Source organism: Apium graveolens, chromosome 8 (assembly GCF_009905375.1).
Source record: "Apium graveolens cultivar Ventura chromosome 8, ASM990537v1, whole genome shotgun sequence".
Classification (NCBI taxonomy): Eukaryota; Viridiplantae; Streptophyta; class Magnoliopsida; order Apiales; family Apiaceae; genus Apium; species Apium graveolens.
Window position 1 is genome coordinate 1,072,372 of NC_133654.1, and position 17,753 is coordinate 1,090,124.

The window sequence follows — 17,753 nt, forward strand, 5'->3', positions numbered from 1 at the left end:
AGAACCTATTTAGATACTCTAATATTTTTCATGCCGAAATAATAGACATGAATAGTATTAGGTACCTGAATTAATTACAAAAACTTTTTCATGATAATTTGCAATAATCTTTGTTTTTGTTTCAATTTGTTGTGCATATATGCGAATTGCAGGGTCATATCTTATTATTGTGTAATTAACCAATAATAAATTTTACACAACGCGTAAATTTCTGTAAAAAGTTTATAAAATGAATTCGAAATAACTAGCATTTTAAAATACACAGCAGTCGTCTCTGATCATAAATTCATAAAATGGAAATATTCAAAAACACCGGGCACCTTCTGGGTCTCCATCATGTATCAACCACCGTTTATCAAGTAGTAGTTGTTGACTGAGAGAGGCTAATGATCCAGTACTCGCACAATCAAACATGCATTAGGAGCAAAACACGACTTGGATATATCACACTTAAATATAATACTGCATCAATCAAACCAGCTAGTTCTGGCCGAATTAAAAATAATTATATGGGCAGGTGAGGTTAAAGTAAACGTGTTATATTAATTAGGGAGCGACGCGAACGCTACTTTCAAGAAAAGGAAAACTCTCGTTAATACTTTTTACAATATTGTAAAAAATGAATAAAAGTCTACATGTTTGTTCACTATGATTAGAAGTCGGTTCCTTGCTAAAATGATTTTTTCTTACTTTTCAAACAAAAGCTTCTCATTTTCTTTGTAAAACAATCTGTCCCGATCAGCATAAAATCTACACAATAAGACAAGAAACAAATTGATCTCTTTTATTTTCGGGGCATTTTTAAAAAAGGCATGTTCTATTATTCTTTAGTCCTCAATTACTACACGCACTTGTATATTATATATTAAATTCAGACATTTACCGATAATATAAACGCCATATTAATCATTTTATGCCATGTATCAACAAAGATTATGCGTTTTTAGCTAAACTTATATTAAATTACCGGTTCTCCTAAAATGTGAAGATGTTAGGAATTATGATTAACAAGATGATATATTACATCTTAACATCTCGTCTCACTCAAAAATCCGTTTATTCAAGTTTGAAAAATGTTTTATTAGATATTTCGTCCCTTTTTATATCCAACATCTGGTCAATTATAATATGAAGATCTCGTCCCATTTATAGGCCTATCATAATACACATCTTTAAAATAACCAGGAGATCTCATCTCGTTTATTTCGGCTATACAAGGTATAATATCAAAAAAATTCAATAACTATTGATAATATTAGAGATAGTAGGGAGTCGAATCAGAGTCCTTCTCCCGTCAACCCGAGCTCTGATAAAATATTTAGTTAACGGTTCTATTTAACAAGTGTTATAAATTGTGTTTATCATGATAATATGTCATATCTTAACAAGTAATTTAATAGATAAATATTATTACAAATTATTAAAATTCATTAGTGTTGAAAATGTGAATTATATATTGTCAATTACTAATATTAGCACGGCTGCAAATTAACACCAACTACTGTGGTTTGCTATCAATACATACAATTGCAATACGTAAACTAGGTAACCAAGAAAGTTAAATCAGTTCACCCACTGAAACAGTTATTCATCAACATTTTTGAAGATTTAAAGATAAAGATTGATAACTTATTTCCTTCCCTCTTGAAAACACCATTTACCATAAGAGCACCTGCATATTATATTATATATATGCGCGTCCACTTGTTTCGAAATTACGTGTGATAGTTGAATTTTAATTTGTTGTTGTGGTCCTTGCCCTAGATATGCTGTTGCAACTTGCAAGATCACATTTGTATTTATTTTTTTATTCGCTCCTAAATGAATATTCTCTGCCACATTTCTCTTACAAGTTACAACTGATATTGTGGTAAATTGTAAATTATTTACTAATATTCTCATCCAGCTCAAAAAAAGAGCATGAAGTTAAAACTTAAAACATCAAAGGATTGAAATGTAAAACAATATAGAACATTTTAACTTTTAACTTTTAAGGCATGCGCAAACACAATATTCTCGTAATACACTAAAATTTAATAATGCATTAACCTCTTTGTTTGAGCTATTAGCAAAAAACCCGGCCAGAACTTTTAATTTTTTTCGATTTAATCGACTAACTTATTATTATTCAAATAAATTCAATATACTTAAAAAATTATGAAAATGTTAACTATAATTAGCGGTACTTTTTTAAGTATATCCCTTCATATATCATATATAATACATATCGGTCCTCATGTTCACACTTATATATATTGTAATATCAAATAAATTTTATCTAAACCTATAATCAAATTATACTTTATTAAAAAATTATATTATATGTGAACCCACAATAATAAGATCAATATTTTATATTCGAGAATCGGTATTTCATGTAAACCAATATTTATACATTATTAAAAATATTAAAATACTAAATCTAAAAAATATAAAAAATAAACTTATTTTCTTACGTGTAATATAGTTTCCTGAGTCGGAGTAAAATGAGATCATAGTATATGTTTTTGAATTTTGTTAGGCCTATCAAGATTGAACAGACCCGATAATCCAACACAAATTTTACGGGTTATAATTGATCTTAAACGGGTCGAATTGAAAACGGGTCGGATCCGAAATTGTCCCGAATGAAAAAGGCAAATTACGGATCAACCCGGTTAACCCAAACCCGACCCGCATAAGCCGCAAAACTATATATATTATAAATATAATTGATCATTTAAACATAAACTTGTCATGTTTAAACATTTTTCGATTATATTTGACATATAAAATCTAACTAAAATAAAATATATTTATATGTTAACCTATTTGTCTATTTTTAATTTAGATTTGCTACCAGTTACCAACAATTAACTTTCTTTCCAACTTTAAATTAAATTTTAATAATTTATAAAAGTTGGTTGAATTTCATGAGAAAAATGAAAATAATCGGTTAGCTCATCTCCGATGGATAAAAATCTTAAACTAAAAAAATATTAAAAATATCATAAATAAATATTATAGATATTTTATAAATGTGATCCATTCTAATTGTGCATTCCTGTTAATTACACTTTTTGTTCCCAGTAAGTGTCACATTTTGACCTTTGATGGTCAAATATATCAAAATTTGACTGGAATTCATGTATATTATATTATTAAATATATTTTGAAATTTTATATATATAAAATACATTTTTGGCGCCGCTGCTGGGATCAAACTCGGGCCACCCAAAAATTTGATAAGGCTGTCACATGCCTATCAAATAATAATGTCTTTTTTTTTTGAAATTTAAAGAACTTGCATTAATCAAATCGAATCCAGAATAATAACATCAGAGATAAACGCAAGAGGAGTATTAACCCACTCATGAGAGCCTGACATAGAATGAGTCGCTCGTGCCAACACGTGAACTACATCATTCGCAGACCTACTGACAAAGTCTACTAGCACTTGATCAAAGTGCTTAAAATAGTTTACACAATCCTTAACAATCGTATGGAAGTAAGATCTCCCATGTTCTCCTTTGCAGGCATTAACCAGTAGCTTAGCATCAGTTTCAAAACTACACTTCTGAAATCCCAGATCTTTAGCCCATGACAGTGCTTCCTTCAGACTTAAAGATTCGGCTTCCCTTGGATGAAGTACAGCTTCCACTCTCTTATTTCGTGCTCGTAAGAATCGCCCTGTATCATCCCTAATTACACTTCCCAGGCCACTGCAGCTAATGTGCAGAAAGATTGCTGCATCAATATTGATCTTTACCCAACCTGGTGGTGGTTTATTCCAGGTTCGAGTTGCTATATTTCTAACTGATGAATGATTGTGATCTTCCTGTCGAGCCTTTTTCCAATCATCTAAAAGGGAGATAGCAGCTGATTTCACTCCAAATACTGATATGTTGTTCCTGTCCCAAACCCACTTATTCCTTCTGTTCCATATACTCCAGCAGAATAAACCGATTAAGGCAATCTGTTCTCTGGAACCATTTTCAAATACCCTTTTTAAAACATCAAATACTGTATCATGAGGTAGTACCTGAATAAGGCTTTCAACACCAGTATCCTCCCAAACGGGCCTTGCAAACGAGCAAAGGAACAGTACATGGATTGCATCCTCATTACATGTCAGGCACTACGTGCATTTCACATCCAGCTGAACATTTTTTGACGCTAGAGCTATAGCTGTTGGGAGGCATAGTCTGCAAACACGCTAGAGAAAGTTTATAATTTTACCTGGTAACCTGATAGACCATAGCTTTTTCCAAAAAACAGAGTCTGCGTTTATACTTTCCCCTTGCAGTAGCCGATAACAACTTCTCACAGAGAAAAGACCTTTATCATCTACCATCCAGAACCATGAATCCTGTTCAGTCGTCCTTGGTAACGGGATTTGCCTAATAAGATTTACGTCTCTTTCATTGAAAATGTCTCGTAAAATCTCGTCATCCCATTGGTTAACTCCTTCCCTCATCAGACCACTCACCGTAATATTCTCCAATTCCTGAGGCATCACGGTAGTTGGAGTCCCGTTTTCAATACACGGTAGCCAGGGAACCATCCAGACCCTTGTACTTTGTCCATCCCCTATTTTCCTTCGACATCCTTGTTTGACAGCATCTTGAGCATCAATTATACTCCTCCACATATAGCTCGGATTGGAACCGAGCTTTGCATTTAGAAAGTCACTGTTAGGATAGTATCTAGCCTTTATGAGACTTGTGACTAAAGGGTTCTCATTATTCAACAGCCTCCAGCCCTGCTTAGCAAGCATTGCAATATTAAACTTCCGTAATTCTCTAAAACCCAGGCCCCCAGCCTCCTTTGTGACACACATCCTCTCCCATGCCATCCACCTAATTCCCTTCCCACTTTCACCATTTCCCCACCAGAAACCATTCATCTTTTTTTGAATTTCCTCACACACCTCCGCTGGCACCAATAGTAGATTCATCAAAAAATTTGGGATTGATTGTGCTGAAGTTTTCAGCAAAACAACTTTCCCTCCCTTTGACAATGATTTATTTGCCCACCCTTGTAGCCTCTGCTCAACCCGACCAATTAGTGGCTTAAAAGCATTACTCCTGTTTCTTCCCATTGTCATTGGAACCCCAAGGTACTTACCCGGTGCAGTTACTCCACCCACTTCAAGCGCCTCACAAACCAATTGTCTATTTAGTACTGTTGTGTTGGGACTAAATATAACACTTGATTTATCATTCTAACTATGTAGTAAGGTAAAGAGTCAATCTCAAAAAAATAAATGTATCAATCACTAGTAATTCTTGATTCGATTTAACCAAGTAAGTTACACAATAAATATTGAGAGATTGTTTAACTAAAATTATACTAAAGTAATTACTTCTATTAATCAAATAACTAAAAACGTCCGGAGTTAAGTATCCCTGCTAACATGAATCAATGCAATTATGAAAAAAGACGTGTCCTATAAAATACCAATAACCTTTATCGAGTATTAATGATTTCTCTAAAATACAATCAAAACTTATTTGTATGATATCATACAATTTAGAGACATTAAACACGACATCCTAACTTCCTAACAATATGTTCTAACTTTTTTCTTGGGGAAGTTCATTTCCTTATTGGATAAATCACAACCACTTAAATCTAAATTTCGTTGATATATAGATATTGGTTTCAAACAATACACATAATCACGTATGATATGTAACTATTAATTAAGCACAATTTAATAAGTAAGAGCATGTAATATAAAAATGAATACATATAGTTGATATTGATGATAATCAAAAAGAAAACCTTCAATATTTACAAGAAGAAAAGTAATGACCCCCTCTCTATATGTCTGTATATGTATGTAAAAAACGTCTTTCAATGATTTTAGGAAATATACAAGTACGTTTCCTAAACTGATTGAGTTTCCAAAGGAAAATTCCAGCAATTATGGGTCACTGTTGTAGTTTGATAATTAGACCGTTTTAGAATGAAATATGCTAGTCCAACAAATCCGAACTTCTTTCTAATAAATCTCCAAAATAAACTCTTATTCTCCGGTCCATCCAAATTTAGGATTTTCTTACTTTCTACAATAAAATATTAAAATCTAATTAATAAAAATCCAAATTAATGCAAAATATAACAAACACGAGGAATGAAATTATATAAAAAATATATAAATATATACCCTATCAGTAATCGCGTATGACGAATGAATAATAGCCATTCAGAGTTCAGAAGTTGAATGCTGAATTATCCAATTATTTTAGGAAATTTATTTTCTTGACAAAAGAAAAACAATATTATTATTTAAATACCCGTTCTATTTTGAACAATTTTTTTAGGATAGAACGACAAAGGTTTAAATGTTGGAGACTATCTATACTATACTTATAATATTAAAAAAGAGACAATGAAAGTTTTGTTAATAGTCAGTTTGGTCATTCAATCCTGAACCTTTAAATATTTCAAATCAAATTGATCAAAACCATAAGATCTAAAATTAAAAATTATTATATAATGGGTGTAAGATTCAAATCATACCAGCAACATATTAGAATTATAATTTATAATATATAAATGATGTAAGAGGTTCGAATCTAATTAGTAATATATTAACTTTTAATTTATAATTTATAACGATTAAAATAATTATGCATCGCACAAGTTATATAATAATATTCAAATAATATAAAATTTAATTTTATTCTGATACAATTGCAAATGACATGGACATGTTTTCCAACATCATATAATTATTAAAAAATTATTAAAATCTTAATCACATATCACCAAATTTCTAAAGATATCTTTTAATTACAAAAACTTTCCAATCTCTCCTTTTTTCTAAATAAATGCAGAGCGAATCTTCCATTAATTGTTAATTGTTAGGTAATACTTTCAGTTCAGACCATTGTACTCCATTTTGTAAATTCTGAATGTTCTAGTTTGATTTCTTTCATTTAAAATATAATTTTAATCAGTACCTTTTTATTGAAAAGCAGGTAAGGGCCCCGGTAACATGCGTAAGCTTGTGGCAAAGGCCCACACTTCATAAAGCGACATATACCCAATCAAACCAATGCGTTGTCTTATGGAGCTTCCACAACACCAGGTACGCGTGTAATTTCCTTCTCTTTGTCTTCTCCTCTGATTTTCAACACATCATATATACATACAAACACATGTATCTATATATACACCAACCCGTGACCAAGCTCTCTTTAATTCACCACCTTCACTGTTTACAACAATTTTAAGCCACTCAAATCCCTAATTCTTCTTTCCCCTATAATCTTGCTTCTTCATCATTTCTTTTCATTTCCAGATAGTTTCTATCTCACAAAAAATATTGATCATTATCAATTTTTACTGTAATTGTCTCATGTCATGCCGGATGTTCTAGAACAAACCGAGTTTCTCGAAGCTTCCGAAGCAGCGCCTGGTTATCTGTTCGGCAAATATGAGCTCGGCAAGCTCCTCGGTTGCGGAGCTTTCGCCAAAGTATATCATGCTAGAAATATTCATACTGGACAAAGCTTAGCCATTAAAGCTGTGAGCAAACAGAAGGTTCAGAAAGGCAATCTCACGGCGCATATTAAGAGAGAGATTTCTATTATGAGCCGGTTACATCATCCTCATATCGTGCGCCTTTTCGAAGTCATGGCAACGAAAACGAAGATTTATTTTGTGCTAGAGTTTGCGAAAGGCGGGGAGTTGTTTACCAAGGTTGCTAAAGGACGGTTTAGCGAGGATCTGAGCCGAAGGTATTTTCAGCAATTGATCTCCGCTATTGGTTATTGCCACTCCCGTGGCGTGTTTCATCGTGATTTGAAGCCGGAAAATTTGTTATTAGACGAGAATTGGAATCTCAAGGTTACGGATTTTGGACTCAGCGCTGTCACGGAACAGATCCGACCCGATGGACTTCTTCATACTCTTTGCGGGACGCCTGCTTATGTGGCTCCGGAGATTCTAGCTAAGAAAGGCTATGAAGGTGCTAAAATTGATATGTGGTCTTGTGGAATTGTTTTGTTCGTGTTGAATGCTGGCTATTTGCCTTTCAATGATCCTAATTTGATGGTTATGTATCGGAAAATTTATAAAGGCGAGTTTCGTTGTCCCAAATGGACCTCGCCTGATTTAAAACGGTTGTTATGTAGACTTCTTGATACGAATCCTGATACGAGGATCACCGTTGATGAGATCATCGGTGATCCTTGGTTTCGAAAAGGATACAAGGAAATTAAATTTCATGAAGAGCATTTGGAGCTTAAGGATCAGGGTGAGGAGAGTTCAAGCAAATATTTAAATGCTTTCGATATAATTTCGTATTCTTCTGGCGCCAATTTATCCGGTTTGTTTAACAAATCGAATAATTCTGTCAAAGGAGAGCGGTTTATATCTGAGGAGTCCCCGGAGAAGATAATTGAGAAAGTTGAGGAGATTGGGAAGACGGAGAACGTGACGGTGGTGAAGAAGCAAGGATGGAGCATGAAGATGGCGGGGCAAAATGGTGATTTCCAATTGACGGTGAGTATTTACAGGTTGACGGAGAAATTAGTGGTGGTTGAAATAAAGAGGAGTACAGTTGGCGCTGAACAAATGTGGAAGGATAAATTAAGACCGCAGCTTAATTGTTTGATTTATCAATCACCTAGTACAAGTTGAGCATGATTAGGCACCCTTTAATGATAATTAGTGCCAACTCAAAAAGAGAAAATGTGACTTGTGATTGTTCTTGGTGACGCTGTGAAGGGTGAATGTGAATTCAAATAAACACTGAAGACACAGTGACATTGAAGATTAAGAAGTTACGGTGACTCGGAAAGGCAATTAAGAATGATTAAGTAATTGATTAAGTGCGGTTCATTTTCAATCATCTGATGTAATTTATAACTACTGCGAATATGTAATTACTTATCTTGTATATGCCGGAGGTTTTGTTTATCAGTTTTGGTGGGATGTAAACGGGAGAGTTAAAACGTATAAGCAATCATGTTTGAGATATGGTCGGAACATGGAAACAAGAAAATGAAAGCGAAGTTATGATTTAACTTGCCCCCATCGTTTTGTTGCTTCATTTCATTATTACTTCTACGTTTTATCTTATAGCTGCACATACAGGCATGGTATTTAAAGAGAAAAGATCAAGTTACTACTTTACTAGTAACGTATAAGCAAAAATTGTATTATGACAAAATTTTGACCAATAAACCGATCACAAATCTATATTAGTCAGTTAATCGGAATGAGTCAGAAAGAGTAACTTAAAATGTTAGAAGACACAGCCGGCTGTATACAGATTAGAAAATAAGTGGTCGGCATCTACCAACTTATAAAAATGGTACTAATATATTTAAAGATTTTACACTGCTTGTTGTCATTCAGTAGTTTTCTAGTATTTCTGGTCCATTTCAATAAATGAGATAATTTTTATATTCTCTCTTATAATTAATAGCAGATTGTTCTTTAGTTATAAAATTAATGCAGAATCAGACATAAAATCATATACTTTGATTGCTTTTTTGTTTTCTTGGTTGTCCCAGCTCACAGCAAACATACTATCAAGATACAGAAGAATAAGTGATTACTAAATATAGGGCGTTTTGTTTTACTTGTATGGGCCTAGCCGAAGACATTAGCTCAAGTCAAGGTCTCCATGTTTTCAGACAAAAGACACTAAAAAACTTAATCTTAACTGAGTTCTGAGTTGAAAAAAAAATGCTCAACATGTCTTACCGCGCTTAATATACGCGACAAGTTTGTTGCAACAACACTTGCAAGGGGCTCCATGTCCAGATAACAGGCATGTCACTCTGAATGAACTAGAAAAGCTAATGGCACAGGCTCTACAGGTCTGTCTATAAGAGTATCTCCATAATTTTGCAACAAAGATTCAGAATATATAAATCAATTCAATGATGAAATTTACAGACAATCAGAGATGGCTAAAATCACACCAGGCAATTGCAAACCAGAAGCTGAGAGATATAACCCTAGCACTAGTAGTAGAAACATTAAAAATCAAAGTAAACATTCACAAATCCGTATCAAATAAAATTTTTAAAAGCGATACTAATTAACGTCAACTGATCTACACAATGTCACCCTTGAACTTGAGGTCTGTCTCCTCTTGCTCTGTTTTGTCACAAGCAGTGAGATCCGAGAAAATCCAAACTTCTTTCTCTTTGCAGGTAACAACTTGTCATCGCCTCTGGTCTCACTCTTCTCAGCTACTGAGTGCACATTATCACCAATGGTTTTTCCGAGCATTTGGCCTAAGGAAACTGTCCGTTTTGCCAGACCACGGTCTGCTGCCCGTGCACCATGTTCATATTCCTCGGACAAAAGCAGTTTCCTGCTCAGTATTTGACCTATTGAAAGCGTGGGCCTTAGTATTGGTTTCGAGTCATTGTTCATGATATTGGGTCCATTGACATCAAGCGCATGTGAAGATTTTTGCTGCTGAGAGTTCTTGAACTTAGTACTAGATTTATGCATGGATCGTCTTTTCTTAACGTGCTTAGATCTCCACTTCCTCAGAGCTTTTTCAACAGCTAACTTTCCTTTATTCGCAGCCTCAACTCTGTTCAGAGCTTCTTGCAGGACGTCTTTACTGATTTTTACTTCTTCTGTAACTGCCTCTACCCTCTTTAGGATCTCTGTTTGTGATAAGTTAGCTTCATCCACTGCAATCATGGCATGCATTTCTTTATTCTTACATTGTTCCTCAGCTCTCAGAGCCCTGGAGGTTAGAGAATAGTACTCGTCCAGTGACAGAGTTATTCTTCCAGCAGTGTCCTGACAAACATCAGAAGTTATCTGATTGTCTGATAGAGCCTTTATTTCAGCAAGAGCAAAAGCTTCAGTAGCCTTAGCTGCTTCCTTCATTGTTTTAGCCGCAATCAACCTGATTTCTGCAGTCTTAATTGCAGTATTAGTATGTGCAATCTCACATATTGCCTTTGAAACTTCTGATTTTGCTGCTTCGCTAATTTTCTTAAACTGCTCGGTCTCTGAATTTAAGCGGTGGAGCTCCCTTGCAATGTTCATGGTATGATCAGAACCGCCTTCAGCATTGGCATCTTTAACAAGCTGCAGATTCTCTTTTGTTTGGTTGATCTTTTTGTCAAGAGAGGAAAGATTTGAAGTACTTGACGATAACCTTTGACGAGTCTTCTCTAGCAAGTTCCTTTCTTTTTCAATCATCATGTTATATGCCTCAACAGTAGCTCGAATATCAGCAAGATCATGTGTTGTCCTGGTTAGGTTTAACTTGGCCTGCTTTAGTTCCATTAAAATGGAACCAGGGTTCGACGAGGGACAACTGCCTGATTTCTCAACTGACTGCTGATAGTTAATTGGAAGGTTTTCTTGATTTTCTAATTCTGCAACAGGACCACAATTCACATCCTTATCCAGGGCAGCATTGACTTCAGATGCTTCATTTTGTATCTTCGCTTTTAGATTTTCCACCATCGTCTTGGCATTTTCCAGGACCTTCAAGAGATGAGTTGTTTCACTTTCTTTCAAAATCAGATCTTTCTCCAACTGCACCGCCTGTGCCTCCAGTTTCGAAATATCCATAGCATCAAGTTCATGCTGTTACATTCAACGAAAACAATTCAATGCTAAACAATGAAGACAAAATTCATAACTCATGGTCTATGCTAATGACATTCAGAAGCATAAACAAGTAGTATACTAGAAACTCGAAGGATACAAGACTCAACATCTATGCAATCGCGCTAATTATAGTTTATAAACAAAAAAATTGCATACCGCAAATTTAAGCACATCCAAATTCACCAAGATCTTCCACATAACTAAGATAAAGGTAATTATCCGCCTTTTAATAGTAGTTGAAGTTTATTTGTAATCATATGACAAATCTAAAAATGCAGAGCAGAGAACAACAGAACTAAAGAGATAAGTACTGTTTTCATCACTGGGAAGAAATGAAGAAATGTTCATAAATAATATAAAAATCACTCGAGTCTAGAATATAACAATGTCGCGTAAATTGCAATGCAATTAGGAACAAATTGGTTACACAAATAAGGAACTACACAATAACATATCGCGACAATTGTTATTCATAACAAAGTTGGATTATAACAAAATTTGTATAATTTTATGAATAGAAGATGAACCTCAGAAACAGGAGGAGGCTTCCAATAGCCAATCCCACCGAATCGAGTTACCGCTTCCTTAACCGAATCAAACGGAGCAGAAGTATCAATTTCAGCATTTGCCTTCATCTTTGAATCATCATCAAATGATGTTTTTGTTTCTCCATGATCATGAACATGTATGTCCAAGCCCTGCATTTCTACTTTAGATTCAGAAATGATGGTTTGTGCAGCAGTCATTCTTGAAAGCAAGATGTAGAAATGAGTTTGATCTTTGTTGTTTAGTGAACAGAAACTGTAGGAAGGGGAATATAAAAAGAATGAGAAGGGTGAATAAACAGAACAGAGGATTAGTAACGTTAACAAATGGAGTGAATCAAGTGTTTATTACAAAAGTAGTAACGGTTAGATTTCCCACAAAACTAGGAAGTTGGTTGGTTAAGTTACTTTTCCAACGGGCCTTAACTGCCATGGGAAAAATATGGGTACAATCATGGGCCCAAAGGCCCCAAACTACTCCCTTTTTCACTTTGTACATGTAAAAATCCTATGCACTTGAGCAGATCCGAAAAATTGTTACATCAAATAACGTGACAGAGGCATATACCATTATGAAAAATAATAATTAGTGCTGTTAGTATGGATGAACGGATAGGGCTTCATTTTCATTTAACAAATAAAAATCACACTTAATATTTTGTAATTATTTTGAAAACCAGTTTGAGTATTCTGACACTTAAATCTACTATGGATAATTAATCAACTTATAAAAAAATCCCAAAAAAAATATTTTTTTTACCTAATTTGACTTATATGCCTTATAATTGAGTATCTGTCCTAATAAATTTCGGGGTTGAGCGGGAATCAAACCCAGAATTTGGGACGACAAGAGATAAGTCTTAATCACTTGAGCTATCTCATCACGCTCAGAAAACTGTCTGATTGAATACGTGGTAAAAATGTAAAGATCAATGGTAAAATTTAGTACTTTCCAAATTTCCAAATACTTGCACTAGCAACATCCGAAATCCGAATTCCGAATACTCGTTTGAGTTTGATTAGGTTGATTTTTGGATATGTATTTGTCCGGGTATTCTAAATTCGATTTTTTTTTTATGTTATTATGTGTCCATGTACACACAATAATCAGTAAAAATATAAGTTTGGTCTATTTTAATTGATTTCTTATATATAATAATGGTGGATCCGTATAAAAAAAAAAGCTAAACCAATAGGAATGAACTAAAATTAAAAAGCATGCAATAGAAAACCCTTCTAAATTTTAATGCACAAGTTCAGAGAATAGCAGATGCTAACTAGATGGACTATAAGTCTGTTCATAATAGCCCAGACTTGTTATGTGTTAGCCATGAACCACATAGGCCCAGAATTTAATGGTCCTGGGCCACATCAGTCTATCTTTATTCAATATTGTCTAAAATCTGAATTTTGTAGAAGTGATCTGTATGCACTTGGATTTCTTCAATGTTAGCCCATAGTTTTTATCACCCTATATTATAATAATTACCGATTTTATCGCATTTCAATATATTTTGTCATTTGATTTTATAATCTCAATTAATTATTATACTTTTTTTTCTTAAATTATTATATTTAATTTAATAATTTATTTTTCTTGACACCGATTAATTACTAATTATCAAATTAATCACTAAAATGTTACTTAAATTATGCCGATTTTTGATTTTTAGAACAATGCTTTCGCCCTCTAATTCCATTTGCAATCAAAATATGTAACGCGCAAGTTACGCAGATCCAGAACTCGAGGATACCTTTTTTATGGAGTTCTCATGTGCTGCTCGTGCTTAACCTTGCTACTGGTAAGTGCTAACCAAAAAATAATTTCTATTTTTATAAAAATATATATATTATGTCGAGTAATAATTGTTTATTTTTCTACTGTTTTCTATCTTTCTTTTGGCTAATCTTGTCAAACTATTATTACATTTAAATTACTACTCCTTAAAAATAATGTTTTCATTATTTTTACAATTTATTTATGTGGAATAATAAATAAGGCACACACGTAAGTATATATGCTTAGAATTCAGAAAAGTAATAGAATTTCATGTCCAATTGTCCATATATTTTTAATGATTTCTATGGAATTCAAGTGCAGGTGGGGAGTTTTTTTAAATAAATAATTAGGTTGTTATGTGCAGTAATCAGTTATTGTCAATCCTAGAGTAATGAGTTTAATATTGATACTGACACTAATTAATAAAGCGTTTCAAACATTTAAATACAAGTAACATGACATCTGCTAAGTATATAATCAATCATATTATCATAATCATCGTGTTAATTAGTAGTTAACCATAAAATGTCGCAATCTTATGCATGAAATTTACGACATATTTTTAACTTCTAAATTTGTCAAAGAAATTATAAATTGTACATTCTCAAAATAGATCCCATAGATTAGGGCGGAGCAAAACCGAATCGAAACCGAAAAACCGAACCGAACCGTGCTAATTCGGTTCGGTTCTAAATTTTTCAGAAATTCGGTCTATTCGGTTCGGACCAAATATACCAAAATAAAATTCGGTTCTGCTCGGTCTTTTCACAAATATTTCGGTCCGGACCGAATAGACCGAATAGATCGAATAGACCAAATCATAAATACTATAATTTTGTCTTATATATATTTTACATATATCTTAAAAATTGTAATCAAAATTTTTAATTTGTAATTATATTTATGGAGTATTAGAACTCTACATATCACATTACTTTAATTATATTTTAAATTTTATAATTTGTGATTTAATTTTTAATGCAATTTTATTGAAAAAATTTCGGTCTATTTGGTCCAAAACCGAACTGAACTGAATAATTTCGGTTCGGTTCAGTCCGGTCCATATTATAACTTCGGTCCGGTTCGGTCCAAGAAAAAATGACTATTTGGTTCGGTCCGATTTTTGACGGAACCGACCAAATGCTCAGCCCTACCGTAGATACTTTGTAAGATCAATAATATAATAATCAATAATATTATTGTAACAGTTATAATAAAAAAAATAAAGGATTTTGCTCATTTTATTTCTACGATTGATGATCATATAAAGAAATTCAGATGAAGAAGAGTGAAATTATACATGCTTGCCGTAAAAGAGTCAAACTTGTGAGGGCATGTAAAGTGTTAAATTAGCTGAGTGTCATTTCTCATGCTTGGCTTTCGCTTTACCTTGATAGTTGACGATCGTAAACTCATGCTTTATGATGCATCTTATAAGATAATATAAGAGAGTATTATTATTATATATACTCCAATTACGTATTACCGAACGTAACACTTGAGATTACAAGGGTTGCAAATTGGCATACAATTTATATATTAAACCAGTCATCAGTACAAGCCCTGAGCTGGACTGATATCATAGATGTGATCTTCTTTGACTGATTTATGTATGCTCTCAACTAGGGGTGTACACGGATCGGGTTGAGCGGGTTGGGAGAATTTAGCAACCCAACTCAATTAGTTCGGGTTTTCAAAATTTCAACCCAACCCAAACCGTTTAAATTTATAACCCAAACCAATTTGTATACTTCGGTTTGGTTCGGTTTGGATCGGTTTGATCGGTTTATTAAATATACAAAATTAATATAAAACATTATAATAAAATATAAGATTTCAAAGTTTAAAACACTTGAAAATAGTTCAAAACAATATTACAATCCTCCATATTGAATAGTCTTAAACATCTAATTTTCGACATCAAAAGTACTAATAATATTGCTTACGCTTTAAATATTGGAATGAATCATTAATGCAAAAAATATAACACTAATCAAACATCTATTGTTGTTACGAAATGAACTATGAACACGGAGGTTATAAGTTACATTTAGAGTTAGAGATATATGGATCTATGTAAATGGCCTAAACATAATTTTGGATTAACTTATTAGCATGTACATATATATTTTAATCGGGTTGGGTTGGATTGGTTTAAAATTATCGAAAACCATATCCAACCCAATTAAATCGGGTTGATATTTTTTCAACCCAACTATATATCGGCTTGAAAAAAATCGGTTTGGTTTGGCCGAAATAGGGTCGGTTCGGTTTGGATTGGTCGGGTTGGCCAAACCGTGTACATCCCTGCTCTCAACTCTATAATTCATTCTGTGATTAAGAGTTTATTTTTTATCATTTTAAATTTTATGTTCGATTATCATTTATTACCTATTTTTAATCAACATATTAAATCATTCAAAAGGCGATTGAAAAATGGGTGATTGTCCAGAATCACATATAAATGACACGTACACCCTCTAACTTTCGGAAGTCATTTTTTAGGTATGGCGGATCCAGAAATTATATTTTAGAAAGATATCGATCATATTTTCTGAATACATTCTTTTATTTTTGAATTGTCAAAGATATTTTCATATATTTTCAAATTTTTGAACAGTAAAAAATTTTAAAAATTTATTTTGATGAAGACACGTGTCCCCGTACCGTAACTAGGAACTTCCCCTAGTATAGTTAAATATGTGATGCAACACAAGTGCATGTGTATGCATAGTTGGTTGTACTATAACGTTAAATATGAAGATGGGTAGATGGATATATATCAATAATTATAGTTTTAAAAAATTAAAATAAAATAAATGTCTGCATAACTAATAACTACCCCAAGCATGCCAGGACCATATTCATTTAATTCGAAACCAACTACACGACTGCGTGTTGTTTCGGATCGGCCCTTGCAATTGGTCCCTTTGCTACATTTCACCAAATTAGCAATATTAATTGCAGATGATGAGCCACTCCTGTATACTACTTTCCTGGGACGCCATACGTGCATGCGTCTCGTGACTGCAGTAACTTTTTTCTTTCCTTACCATTTATTTTTGCCTACTTCCCTTCTCCTTTTCTTTTCTTCAATGTTTATTTTAATTCTAGTACCAGTACGTACACGGTGCAACTCTATTAGAAATTTTAGAAATTTACCTTTTATGGTCGTTGCGGTGAGATACAGTGCCAACATTCTCCGAGATTAGTTAAGGTGTCGATAAACTGATCTGGAAATCTGATTATAATTTTTTTTCTAAAAAAAGATATATCATTATAACTTAATAAGTTTACGAATAATTGTGATTAAGAGATACTCCCTCCGTCCCCGTAAATTCTTAATATTTGAAACAGAGTGATTGACACGTATTTTAAGGCTTTTATCTATTATAATTACATAAATTAATTTAAAAACTATATTATTCTGAATAAATATTAAATGTTTGAATTATTATTTATAATAATTTCAAAATAATAATAAAATTATACTAGACGAGTAATAAAATGCGTACCAAAGTCTTTCTTTCAAATATTTACGACCTATCGAGACGGAGGGAGTATTAAATTGGAACCTAGCTAACATATTAAGGTAACTCAGTTTCACATGCACATAACTTAAATTGAACCGGTACTCCATATTAGTTTGACCTGCTATAAGAGTACACTAAAAGCAGAGGGAAGTGGTCAAGGCCAAAAATGCATTACTAAATGAACATTTCAAATATATATCATACATTTTTTCAAATTTGTGCATATGTAATTTAAAGCTTATACATATGTAAGTGTGTGTTTAAATACCGGTATATAATCTTATCATGTATCTATTCCTACCC

The 17,753-nt window shown here is 33.1% G+C and overlaps 2 protein-coding genes across 2 annotated transcripts; one reads left to right on the forward strand and one right to left on the reverse strand.

Annotated features, from left to right (window-relative positions):
- Positions 1-7,122: 7,122 nt before the first annotated feature.
- On the forward strand, positions 7,123-9,028 carry LOC141676972 (CBL-interacting serine/threonine-protein kinase 14-like). The gene has a single exon (XM_074482696.1). It carries the CDS (start codon positions 7,354-7,356, stop codon positions 8,632-8,634), a length of 1,281 nt encoding a protein of 426 aa, XP_074338797.1. The 5' UTR covers positions 7,123-7,353; the 3' UTR covers positions 8,635-9,028.
- An 819-nt stretch (positions 9,029-9,847) lies between these two features.
- LOC141676596 (WEB family protein At2g38370-like) lies at positions 9,848-12,453 on the reverse strand. Its single transcript, XM_074482278.1, has 2 exons — positions 12,120-12,453; positions 9,848-11,568 (listed from the first exon to the last, which is right to left on the reverse strand). Exons 1-2 carry the CDS (start codon positions 12,336-12,338, stop codon positions 10,042-10,044), a joined length of 1,746 nt encoding a protein of 581 aa, XP_074338379.1. The 5' UTR covers positions 12,339-12,453; the 3' UTR covers positions 9,848-10,041.
- Positions 12,454-17,753: the final 5,300 nt, after the last annotated feature.